Genomic DNA, 12,658 nt, shown 5'->3' with positions numbered 1-12,658 from the left:
GCTGAAAAACATTGTTATGCTGTAGCACTGGCAACGGTCATTTCCCAGTTTATATACATGCAACATTAAGCTCATGGGAATCCTCATTCAGCACGCATGCTCCGTTTAAGTGGCTTGAGGCTGCAGAGTAAACACTACTATCACTCCTGGCACGACACACACTGTGTGTCTGTGGAAGCACAATTCCTGTTCCGATAAAGTCGGGACGCTGTGGAAAAGCTAAATAAAAGCAGAATGCAGTCATCTGCAAACGAACTGTGTTTTCAGCGGTTTTATGAAATGTAGTAACATCCATTACACAATTATGTGTTCACAAAGAGGTGAACGTCACTCCACCCTTGCTTGTGAACGTCCGAGCGTTTCGAGGATGCCCAACTTGAATCTGGGATCTGGGTTGCAGGTTTTCTATTCTGGCTTTGCACCAGTATTCAAATAATGTGTGCAACACAACCCTATCTGACACTGTCCTCATTGTACTGTATTTGATCTGTGCCAGTAAGCCTTAAACCAACAGATCCAATTTTAGAGAGTGTAGAGTACATTGTTCTAATATTATTCCTGTATAAATGAATCAATATCCTTGTTTTAGTGGCATTTACACATGGTTGCTGCCCAGTGCAATTAAATTCTTGTACTCTTCACCAAGGCATTTTTGCAGACCTTGGAAGGGAGAGCATGGTGTGCAACCATCTATAAATCCTGACTGAAAAGATTGTACTGCATGCTAAAAAAGGGTCCAGACCTCAATGAACAGCTTAAGCAGGTACAGGCTGAACTGAAGTTCACTACCTGACACAAAGCTGGAAAAATGCATGTATGTGCATCATGAGTTGTTTGATGTGCATGAGTAAAAATATGCTGCATAAATGTTGCATGGTGCAGCAACCTGATAAACCACAAACATCAAGCCCAAGAACCCCAAAGAGGAAGAGAGCTAGAGTTAATTAGTCTGTCAAAGATTAACTGGAAAGTGACATGCAGACTGTGATGAGTAGAAATCACACAGATCAGCCTTTATGCTGAGTTAACAGCATTCAGCTGGCACACTCTCTGCTCTGGAATGCACACACCCATGCACAAAACACAGTTGTTATCAATTATGCAGGTGAAGTGAGACATGTAAAGAACAGTGTTGAATTTGCATTAAAACGTAATAAGTAATCAGCTTAATTATCAGTATCTTCATTCCACACTTCAAGTTTCAGCTCACTTGTCAGGGTAAAGATAATCATAGTAGTCTCCTATTTTCAGGCAGAAAGATAATCATAGAAGTCTTCTATTTTCAGGCTGAAGAAAATCATAGAAGTCGTCTATTTTCGGGGTAAAGAGGCTTATAAAAGACCTTCCTTTTTAAGAAAGTATGCCATTTCAGTGGATGTGTTTGATAGCTTGACTGACTTTGATAGTATCAACAGAGGTGCCCTTTGTGCAATCAAATGTGTATTAGCAAACACTCTGTTAGAGTAGTACCTGTATTGGTGCTTTTTGATGTAGTTTACATCATTTACATTTTAGAACTTCTATTCTCCATAACTGTATGGTCAGATTTCAGGAATATACAGTTTACAGGAACAGCAACGTTTGCACCCAGCAGATTCAGATTGGGGCATAATAACAGCATAATAAATTTGAATGGCAAAAAAAGTCTAAGAATAGGTACATGTCTGAAAATGCATTTGCTTGGTAATGTTTGGGGTATAGCTAACTGCTTTCATGAGATTGAGCTGAGTGCAACTTTTGTTTCTGTGCATGAGGACTAGAATTTTTTGAGTAACAGAAAACTAAAAACAAGCTTCATATTTTTTTTTATTACCTTAGCTGAGTTTCATACACATAGTGCAATTCCACCAAAAAAAGCCTCCTATTTTCTGTTTTACATTAAGACTACAACATCTTGCACTTAATGTGAAACTTGTGAGGATTGTAAATGAGCATATTGCTTTTATGTATTCATTGTATACCCATCATTCTTTTACTTAGCATTCGGTTTCTTTATACGTTGTGTTGTTTTCGTTTGTTCAACTGGTGTACATTGTATATCATTATTTGTAATGAAGGTACATTGGGGTGGATAAAAAACATGCCGAGTATGGACCCACACCCGAAAAAATATCGAAACAGCGCCAAAACCATGCTGTGGTCAAAGATGGTATCGCAGCTTTACACACAGTATGCGTATTCATGTTTACCAGATAAGTGCTTTAGTCATCTTTTTCAATTTTAGAAATTTGTCTTACGGAGTCAGATCACAAGCTGTCTTTGCAATAGAAATTATGTGTTTAGAGATAGTTAGATTTAATAGGTAAGGTGAAAACGAATTTGCCCCGCCCTCCCGGGAGCAGGAACCAGCCTACTAACAAACGTCTTTTCCGTCACGCCATTTTCCATCGACGGCAGAGAGAGGAAATCATCGAAGAAGCGCGGATTGCCTGAGCTGTGAATTGCAACAATCACGGTAGAGTTTGAACTAAATTATTTTCTGTGTGTCGTACTGAAGGTTTTTGAGAATGTCGTACTTGGGTCCATGAATTGTATCGCCATACCAGTTTTACCTATTGTTTGGTTTCTGTGCTTGTGAGCCGAATGTGGCTCCTTACCACAAGGCCTCAGACAGGCGACAGCCATTTTAGCTGCCGCTATGTAGCCTTTAGCTATCATTAGCTTCCGAGCGTCGAATTACAATCTAGTTTAAATTGTGCAACAGGACATTTTAAAGCTGAAACATAGGTAACAGCGATAGGTTAGTCGTTCACTTAATCATACGGTTGCTTCATACAACATGTTTAGGGGCCAGCATTAACTTTGTTACTATGAATAAAATATCTTGTTAAGCTAAAGTTAGCATAGCTTTGTGTTTCGAGTACGACAAAAAGTAGGCCGAGCCTCCTTCCGTTTCTCGACATTTGAGGCAATTGATTGTAGATGTGGGCTTTGGATAAGTGACTGTGTTTTTCACTCCACGCTAAATCAGCAGCGTTAATACAGAGTGTTACGCATGCAACGTTACATACATTTTGGAGGTACCTCTGGCAGATTTTGTGGAGTAAATGAATTGGCGCAACGCGCATATTCACACTACACGCCCTGTCAATGTGCTTAAGTCTTTTCCCACAAGAATCTGCTGCCTGACTAACAATTTCCCGTTCTTTGTTCATTATTTTTCAGATCCAGTCATGCATCGTGACTGTCCTCTCGACTGCAAGGTCTATGTCGGAAATCTAGGCAACAATGGAAACAAGACAGAGTTAGAGAGGTCATTCGGCTACTATGGTCCTCTCCGTAGTGTTTGGGTGGCCAGGAACCCCCCAGGCTTTGCCTTTGTAGAATTTGAAGATCCCAGAGATGCAACTGATGCAGTGCGTGAGCTTGACGGGAGGTATGCAGCAATCAAATTTGGAGTTACAGTTTGAGAATTGTGATTGTTTTTGCTGAGCTACAATGGTTAATCACTTATTCTTCTTTTGTAGGACACTGTGTGGTTGCCGGGTGCGAGTAGAGCTGTCCAATGGTGAGAAGCGCAGCCGCACCCGTGGCGCCCCCCCTTCATGGGGCAGGCGTCCGCGAGACCGGGACGATTACAGGCGTCGCAGCCCACCGCCCAGACGAAGGTGACCCGTGTTGTTGTTTTTGACTGTGACTAGCGGAGAAGGCATATGATTTATCTAACTTACTCCATCCTTTTACCCACAGTATATTTCCTGGTATTTCCTGTAATTTGTACTGTTTATCTTTCTGCTGATTATACATTTGTGATAGATGCAATGTCTAAGGCTTGCAGTTTCATCTTCATTGTTATTATTGGTCAGTTTATATAGAGAGCCGAGTTAATTGACATTCATAGCCAAATCATGATATATGAATGGGAATAGGCCATTATACTAGGTTATATGGTGAAGCCTTTCTATTGCAAAATGCATCTTAAAATCTGGCCTGCAAGACTTAACTTCTTCTGTAGGCATTAATTCCTCTTTTGAAGTGCACTCTCAAAAAGTTTCTACATTTTTACTTCTTTAAAGTGGCAAAATAGGTCTGGGAAATGGGATTGGGCAATTCTATGTCAGGGGAAAAGTGTAATCTGTTTAAATTTGGGGGGGGGGGATGAAAGTGCCAATTGTGATGCATTTTTTCTTTTTGTTTGAGGATGCTTTTTATTTTTCATCTATATTAATAAGAATGAAACCCGTTGCAGAGCCACCACCATGCCTCTTCTCACCACCCTCTGAGTCAATCAACTAGTCCTCTTTCAGCATCATGTGACTGCTGACCATCGTGCCCCAATCAGCTTGGCTGGTGCTGTCACATGACCCAGGCATGGCCAGTCGTCAGGTTGCACCAACCCATTGGTTCCTCAGCATGCCGTTCTCAACCTCCTCCTCCTTCAACCTTAACCCAAACGGCAGCGGCCCACCTCACATTCCCGACCAATCAGCGTATTACGTTTCCAAATGTCTACAACCTACCAACAGCAGCCTTCGGCTAACCAATTAAAGCAGGAAAAAAGCCACAGCCAGCCCCCATCTGCCTGCCACCTAATCACCTTGCAGCATCTGGCCAGTCCTATTCAGCCAATTCTACCTACCCGGCCGACAGTCTGCCTCCCTTTCGTCATATCTAGCTTGTTGAAAACCAAAAATACTAGTAAGTTTTCCTGCTTCATTCAGTACACTGCTGATTACAGTTTTGAAAGTGAAGAGACAGCTGGTTTGAAAAGGTTGTTCTTTTTTTATATTATTATTTGATTCAGTCTGGACCTTCAGATTTCCAGAGTTTTCGATTATAGACTTTCATCTGGTATGTCTTGGGGCTCTGAGCAGAATTATGAAGTCACACAAATCAAAACTCTTCTCAACCCCCCAATGAATATCTTTGTTTTTTGTTTTGTGCTGTATGGTTGGTTTTAGTATATCTTAGCCTGGTTACTTCACAAGACTTACTCCCAGTGACCAGTATATTGTTTTTGTTACTATCTTATAATTCCTTATGTGTCCTTTTTTAAGCGCAGTGGACCAGTTTCATACAGATGGTGGCCTCTGAGTGGGTCTTTTTATTCCCACACTACGGCCAGTCCACAGTGTCCTTGAGGCTCAGACACCACAAAAATGATCATATCAATTGTCTTGCTCTGACTTTAAGTTAGAAACTGGAAGATAATTTACACTGGTAATGCGATTTAAAGATGCATGTGGCACTGTGGGATAGGTGATGGGGAATTCCTACGCACCTGCCGTCTTTATGCTCTAGGTCCATTGCCAGTGAGTTATACTTTCTGACAGAGGTTTTTGTGTTCCTGGAAAAGCACTCAAGTCTTTTATTTCCATTTTGAGTTAATGAGATAGACAAAGGGTTGTGTTGAAGGAGGACCATGTAAGAAAAGGGTTAGAATAGTGTGGAGCACTACGGCAGATTGGTGCATCTGTATTTGTTCTTAACACATTTTTATTTTCCCTGCACAGATCCCCACGAAGGAGGAGCTTCAGCCGCAGTCGAAGCAGGTATGCCAGCTGCAGAGCATCGTTTTTTTACTTCTGGAAATTCAATCCAAAATGAATTTTCTACTTTCTGTATTTCCCAACATGTGTATGTATCCTCTTTGTGTCATCATGTCTAGAGCTTTAGGAATAGCGCTTTCTTGTAATTTGATGATTAGTACACAAAATGTTGTCTAAAACAGAGATGCCACTCTGTTTGAATATAACGCATCGTCCACTCACAGCCGTAGAGTGAAGTTACAGAGCGATTTCCTGTGATTTCTTTTCGCTCTCGATTCTTGGCAAATTGCATATATTAGTTTGTAGCCAGGCAATCCGCAGACATTTTAGTGTAACTGAATTAATGTTAAGTGGCTGCTACTGGTATAATCTATGTTAGTCATTTTAAACTGCGAAGGTGAACTGGCTGAGAAACTTGTTAACATTAACTGAATATTCTGCATGGGTAGGGAAGAAGGAAATTGGAGCTTAACACCTCGTCCAGGGACCACATACAAAATTGGGCCATGAACCCAACCCTAGCTGTTATTCACCTAACATAACAGCTGAACATGATTAATATGCAGAGATTTGTATAAACATTTACATAATGGGGTGGTCTGGTTTTTGTAGGTCTTTCTCCAGAGACAGGAGGAGGGAGAGGTCCCTCTCCCGGGACAGGAACCATAAACCTTCAAGGTCCTTCTCACGATCAAGGAGGTAATGATGTCCTTTGATGAAAGATTATTTCAGTCTTATCTACCAGATATTTGACAGTGTAATGGGGGGTATGTGGCAGTTTGCTTAGCAATTTTCATCAGCTTTAATTTTTTTTTTCTCCTCCACAGCCGCTCCAGGTCCACTGACAGAAAGTAGAGGAATGTCTGTCAGGTGTAATGGAAGCTGAAGATGAGCGTTTGTACAGGCATTGCCGTTTCATTTGGTGAACTTCAACATGGCCATTGTGGTCGTTTTTGCGTTGAGTTTTTTAAACAGTTTGCATTTTAGTGTCTCTTCCCTTGTATGGTAATTTTCAAAGACATTGAGTGAGTGTGTACAAGTGTGATGCCTCACCTAAGTCACGTCCATCTCGTCAGTCCTGAAACAGTTGTGCCACCCAGCATTCCATTTCACCAGTTAATCTCTGAAGAGCTTTGGTTTTTGTCAATGAATGTACTGTGTAGTTTGACTTAGTGTGAGTTCATTTACATCGTGTAGACGGCAGCATTTTTAATTTTTTTTTTTTTTTAAGGAAGGGTTGGGATGATTTGTAAGAAACTCCCTCCTGTTTGTCTGTGAAGCCAACCTATTTTCCACCTGCTACTTTCTTACTTCATACTGAAGGTTTCCATCAGTTAATGGTTGGTTGTTTGTAATAAATGCACCCCCTCGTTCAAAATACAAAACTGTGGCATTGATTAAAAAAAGTGTTAATGAATGAACACAAGTCATTTTTGTCTATGACGTTTTCCATTACTTTTCCTTTGTTTGATACTCTGTGAAATGATCTCTCAATTAAAAATGCCAGTTTATTAAAAAGACACTTGTTATCGTTTTTTTTCCCTTATGCTTAGGAGAGGCCAATATAGTATTTTCAGTTCTATCAGTTTTTCCACATGAGGGCACCCCTTCAGCATCCATGGTCACTGTCTCAATTTATTCATGTAGTGTAGTCTCTTGACAAGATTGAGTTGAATTAAAGTGACTTCACTTGTAGATAGAAGTTTTGCACTGCTTTTCCCTGAATTTTTGTTTCCGTCATTGTAAGGTTTTTTGTCGTCAGTGATCTACGCCACTTGGTGGTGCTACTGAGACTTTGTAGACTTAATGTATCTCACAATGCGCTTATTAGGTGATACATGGTACTGACCACCAGAACAAGTCACAGCTCGAAAGGTTATGTATAAAAGAAAATCTTAAAATTTGAACATATCTTTCATTTATATAGTAATAGAGAAGTTTTGAGGCAGAGCTGTCTCTAGATTTTTTAAATCTATGTCATATAGTAGCATGTAATGTCATCTTGATTTTGGTTAATTTAAGATGCAGGTGGAAGTCAGTGGATTGATGAGGCTGTTTGTAACACTTGTGACATACTGTAAAGAAATGTCAAGGAGTCAAAGAAAAAGTAGCCGGGCAAGTTCATGCCCCTGTCCCTCCCGCAAACCTCCCCTCTTTATGTCGTACGTGACGTGCGGTATGAGGCCGTTATGTAACCCGGTTGACTGAGAGTTTAACCATTTGACCAGCATGCATATATGATAAGCCATCCAAATAATGGTGTCCTTGTGCTGCTGATAATGTCGCTGTATGTGTGTGGCGTGTAGCTCATTAAACGCTGCTGAGGACTGTGGGAATTCCTGGACTATTTTCTGCAGCGTGAGTCTCACAGTCCACCATAAAGACTGACACGCTGGGATTTACATTTACTCTGGTGAGACTTTAGAACAGTTTCATTGTTCTGTGCTGATTCGAAACGAACAGCCGTGGGTCTTTTCTGGGACATCTTTTTGCTCCTCTCCCACCGTCCAATTGTTGTCTTCGGTCACACCCCTGGCAAACCCACGGCTCCCTGTTCACGCACACAGTCCACGTGAACCGGCATAACACAGACACAAGTTTCTCAAATCTGCGCGCGCTTTTCCACGAGTTACTCAAGCCCCATGACATCACAGAAGCGATGACTCATGGTATCCACGGAGACGGGTCTCACAGTGAAGGAACCCGCGGGAATCCACTCAGAAAGCTGAGGTATTTCCACCCACTGTTATGTAACGAGCTGCCTGCTGCCCTGTCGCCCACGAAGTGCAGACATGAGTAATCACGAGTGTGAGAACAGGGAGGTAAAGTTCATTAGAGCTAATTTTAGATTTACATTTTAGATCTCGATGAGTTCATTTAATCTATCCACTTATCTCTAATATCCAAATCCGCCAATCAGGAATAAGGAATAATAGCGTTGAAATAAGTAGTTGATCAATTAGTGGCTCAAATGTGAACATGTAATTAAAATAGTTGTAAGTTAATATCGTTTGAGCAATTGGTCAGACTAAACACTTTCACTCCCCAACACCCTCTGGGAAACTATCACTACTGTACTGAACTATTACTATAACTGTGGTCAACATTTTTCACCATTTTCTGGTTTTTGTAGACAGACAGCAAGCAGCCTGATAGGCTGGTGTGTAAAGACAGCTGGCCTGACTCTGTCCAGGAGTAACAAAGTCCACCTGAAAGCTCCATTAAAGTTCACTAGTTAACACGTTATATCTCATATTGTGTAAACCATACAGTAACCAAAAACAAGCTGTGGTTGTATGGAGGGTTGTGTGTTGGACTGTGTCTTGGTCTGAGGTCTCCTCTGGTTACCAGGCAGCCTCGGTGACAGCTAGACGTAAGGTGGGGTTGCTTCAGGTACAGGTCATACATGAAATTCAATTCAGGAAATCCAGTTTGAGTCATAGAATTTGAGGTGTGTTAGTTGAAAAGTCAGAGAAAATGATCACAGCTGCACTTTTATCTTGTGAGGGAAACTGAAATACAGCGTTACAAAGGAATCCAACAGGAATGTGTGCTTGGTTGTTAATATTTGATTGGCTAATTCAGGCGATATTCAGGCGATTGCCAGGCGATATTACCGTGTGTTGCAGCAAAAGTTGAGCCAGGTTCAACTGTTTTCTCGGAGTCCCCTGAGTTGGTACCCCCGCAAACTGCACCTGATAGAATAGTCCAGATACTTGTGGGATCACTGAAATTAAATCAACTTTTTCACAATAACTTTATTCACTAACACAGACTCATTTTGTATGTATCCTACACAACTCTGCATCACGATTGCCTTATGCATTGATCACAAAGACCCCAGGTAGTGTAACCCCACCTGACCTGAATGTAGCTAGTCAAGCTCTGATGTTTCATATACCTTATATGACCATAGTGAAAGGTAATAAAGCTGCAAAGAGCAGAGCTCTTGTGATGACCTCGTGTCACACAGTAAATAGTTAACCATGTAGCCATGCTTCATTTGGTGCCTTTTATGTCATCAGTGTTTTCAGAGTGGATGCAGAACAAAGGCCTGAATATGATGAAGCACACAATGAAGAAGCTCATTTGATGGCGCTCTGCACTGTGCAGCTGCCTGAGAGTTGAGAGATAATAAAGCATCTACTCAGCTGTACAAATGTAGAGCCTTTCTCTGTAGCCACACAGCTGCTGCTCAGTACCCGCTCATTGTGTTGAGCGCATTTTGTTAAAACTTGATTAACTCCAGCACATATCACCACTGAACGTAGCTGTACTGTACATTTATAAGTCCGAGTGTGTTTCTCTTGTGTCCCGTCAGTCTCAACAAAGGACTCACTGTGGTGTCGGATCAGTTGGGCCTTCATACGCTGCATCCTACAGTTAGGGCTCTTGTTGTTGACGTGCTGGGAACTAGACTGAAGGGCAGATGTGACTGGGAAACGTGAGGAGTTGCCTCTTGGATGACCTGTTGCCAAGATAAACAAGCCTGGCTCCAACAAGAGAAGACAAGGTGGAGCTGACTTTTGAGTACAATGTGTAAGAGACTTGTAAAAGGCATGTTAGGAGACGGAGTTACAAGCCCAGAGAGTTGGGTCACAATGTAACACGGTAACTGATAAGACTGCTAGTCTAAATAAATGTTTCAATCAACAGGCCCAAAAAACTATAAAAACTTTAAGCTTTTTACAAGTTACAAGTTTGTCTTACTACCACAGTCTCACTAAATTCTTAACAGTTTTAAAACTTTAATACTTTTGAGATTTTTTTTATTAAAAGAGTTGAAGGGTACTTTGTTTCGCTGACTGCACAAGCACGATGTTGAGTAATGCTGTACTTTGGACTCCACTACACAACACTGTAGTTGAGTTTTACTTTGCAAATTAAGATTTTGTACATAAAACATATGATCCATTTTTCCATTTTTGATCCAAGGTTCATTTATGGATCTACAACAACACATCAATCAATGGGATAAGATGTTAAAGTGATTTCCAACATGGTTCTAAGGTGTTTGAAGACGTGAAGTTGAACAATAAAACTAGGACTGCATCAGTGCGAAAAGACCAAATCATCGAATATAACATAAAACGTAAATAAGCTCTAACCTGACCTCTTACCGTCCTTATTGTTTTGTCAACTTCATAGTTAATCTCGTTAAACTAGCACCAGCGCAGCCCCAGACTGAAAAATGAGCATCTGGCTACATTATTTACTCAAGGCACCACACACAAACACAAACTGGCCGTGGAGTGAAAGCCAAGCTGAATGTGGAACATTATTATCAGTCAGCACAAATGTTACCGGAGCATGCCTGCTGGTGATTTTGTACTGAGCTTCTGTTGTTTGTTGTTTTTCTTTGAATTTATTATCATCATGAGTCCAAGGAGACATGTTCAGTGAATACATAATGATGTTATTCAGAATAAGCTGCACTTTGTCTCTAAATTTAGCTGTAAAAAGTCAAAGTTTTAAGGTTGTGTCACATAATCATATATATATTTTCATATATATACATTATTGTATTATTTTAAGCATGAAATATATAAGCAACAATTTTATACTATAGCTGGTTGAGATGGAGCTAATTTTACCTACTTTTTATATTAGTAAGTAGTAGAACTCAATTTTCCTGCGAGCTCTTACTCACTGTGGTCTCACAGCTGCAGACATCGCACCCCCAGGCCTTCCTCCTCCTCTCTGGAGATTTCAACCACGCCTCCCTGTCGTCAACTCTCCCCACTTCACCCAGTGTGTCAAATGCCACACCAGAGACAATAAAACACTAGATTTAATGTATGAAAACACACAAGACGCTTACAGCTCCTCACCCCTCCCCCCACTGGACAGATCTGATCACAGTCTGGTTCATCTGCAAACTACTTACATACCTTTGGTGAGAAAACAACAGCCAACCATTAGGTAGGTGAACACATGGTCAGATGAGTCCAGTATGGCACTGAGGGACTGTTTTGACACCACTGACTGAGAAGTGTTGTGCAGCCCAGAGAGGTATTTACAGTTTGTAGAAAAAGTCCTCAGTATGTAGGACATTACTGAGGACCTTCTATGACTCTGTGGTTGCATCTGCAGTCTTTTACGCAGTGGTCTGCTGGGGCTGCGGAACCTCTGTGAGGGACAGAAAGAGACTCAATAAACCGGTCAGGAGGGCTGGTTCTGTCCTGGACTGCCCTCTGGACACCACTGAGGATGTAGCTGAGAGGAGGATATTAGCCAAGCTGACATCGATCATGAACAACCCCTACCACCCTCTGCATGACACAGTGGGGGCCCTTAGCAGCTCCTTTAGTAACAGACTGCTGCATCCAGTGTGTAAGAAGAAACGCTACCGCAGGTCCTTCATTCCAACAGCTGTCTGATTATTCAACTCCAGCATCACTTCACATAAGACTGTGTTGGGTTTTTTTCTCATCATTTATGCCAACATACACTCATAAATAAAGTTGTATCATGTCTTATCTTATCTTTTACTTAAGTAAATGTAGCAATACTACAGTGTGGAAATACGCTGTTACAAGTTCAAATCCTGCATTTAGTGTAACTTTTACTTGATTAAAAGTACAAACCTATTAACATCAAAATATACTTTAAGTACCAAGCACTTATCTTGCAGAATGACCAATCTCAGGATAATATATTCTATTGTATAAATAATCTAAATCTACAACATAACAACTAACTAAAGCTGTCAAAATAAAGGTAATGGAGTAGCAGGCACAATATTTACATCCAAAATGTAGTGCAGTAGAAGTATAAAGGAGCATAAGGTGGAAATACCCAATCAAAGTACACAAATGTCTATTTAAGTACAGTACTTGAGTAAATGTACTTAGTTACATTCTGCCACTGTTGTTTCTTTAAAAATGCATATTTCATTAGATGTTTTGTATTTGAAATCCTAATTTCCAATGTAACCAATAAGTACAAGTACAAAAGAGTAAAAAGTACAATAATGACTTTGACAAGAGTAGAAGTACTTGAAATTTGCAACTAAGTACAGTAAGTAACTTGAGTGAGTATACTGAGTATGTACACTGGGGTATTTCTACTTTCAGTCTTCCCCCACCTCTGCTCTGTGTAGTTCCTCCGTGTACTTGTGTGACGTGAGATGAACGAAGGCCTGAACGCAGCACTCCTGCCGGTCATGC

At 40.8% G+C, this 12,658-nt stretch overlaps 1 protein-coding gene across 1 annotated transcript; it reads left to right on the top strand.

The window, feature by feature from the left end:
• The first annotated feature begins 2,371 nt into the window (after nucleotides 1-2,371).
• Nucleotides 2,372-7,009, top strand: srsf3b (serine and arginine rich splicing factor 3b). The gene is made up of 6 exons (XM_041960223.1): nucleotides 2,372-2,455; nucleotides 3,166-3,376; nucleotides 3,468-3,608; nucleotides 5,454-5,492; nucleotides 6,102-6,188; nucleotides 6,317-7,009. The coding sequence occupies exons 2-6, from the start codon at nucleotides 3,174-3,176 to the stop codon at nucleotides 6,342-6,344; spliced, it is 498 nt and encodes a 165-aa protein (XP_041816157.1). The 5' UTR covers nucleotides 2,372-2,455; nucleotides 3,166-3,173; the 3' UTR covers nucleotides 6,345-7,009.
• The last annotated feature ends 5,649 nt before the right edge of the window (nucleotides 7,010-12,658 follow it).

The sequence above is a fragment of the Chelmon rostratus genome, chromosome 2 (genome assembly GCF_017976325.1).
Source record: "Chelmon rostratus isolate fCheRos1 chromosome 2, fCheRos1.pri, whole genome shotgun sequence".
NCBI classification, from domain to species: Eukaryota; Metazoa; Chordata; class Actinopteri; order Chaetodontiformes; family Chaetodontidae; genus Chelmon; species Chelmon rostratus.
This window is presented reverse-complemented; position numbering and strand designations above follow the sequence as displayed.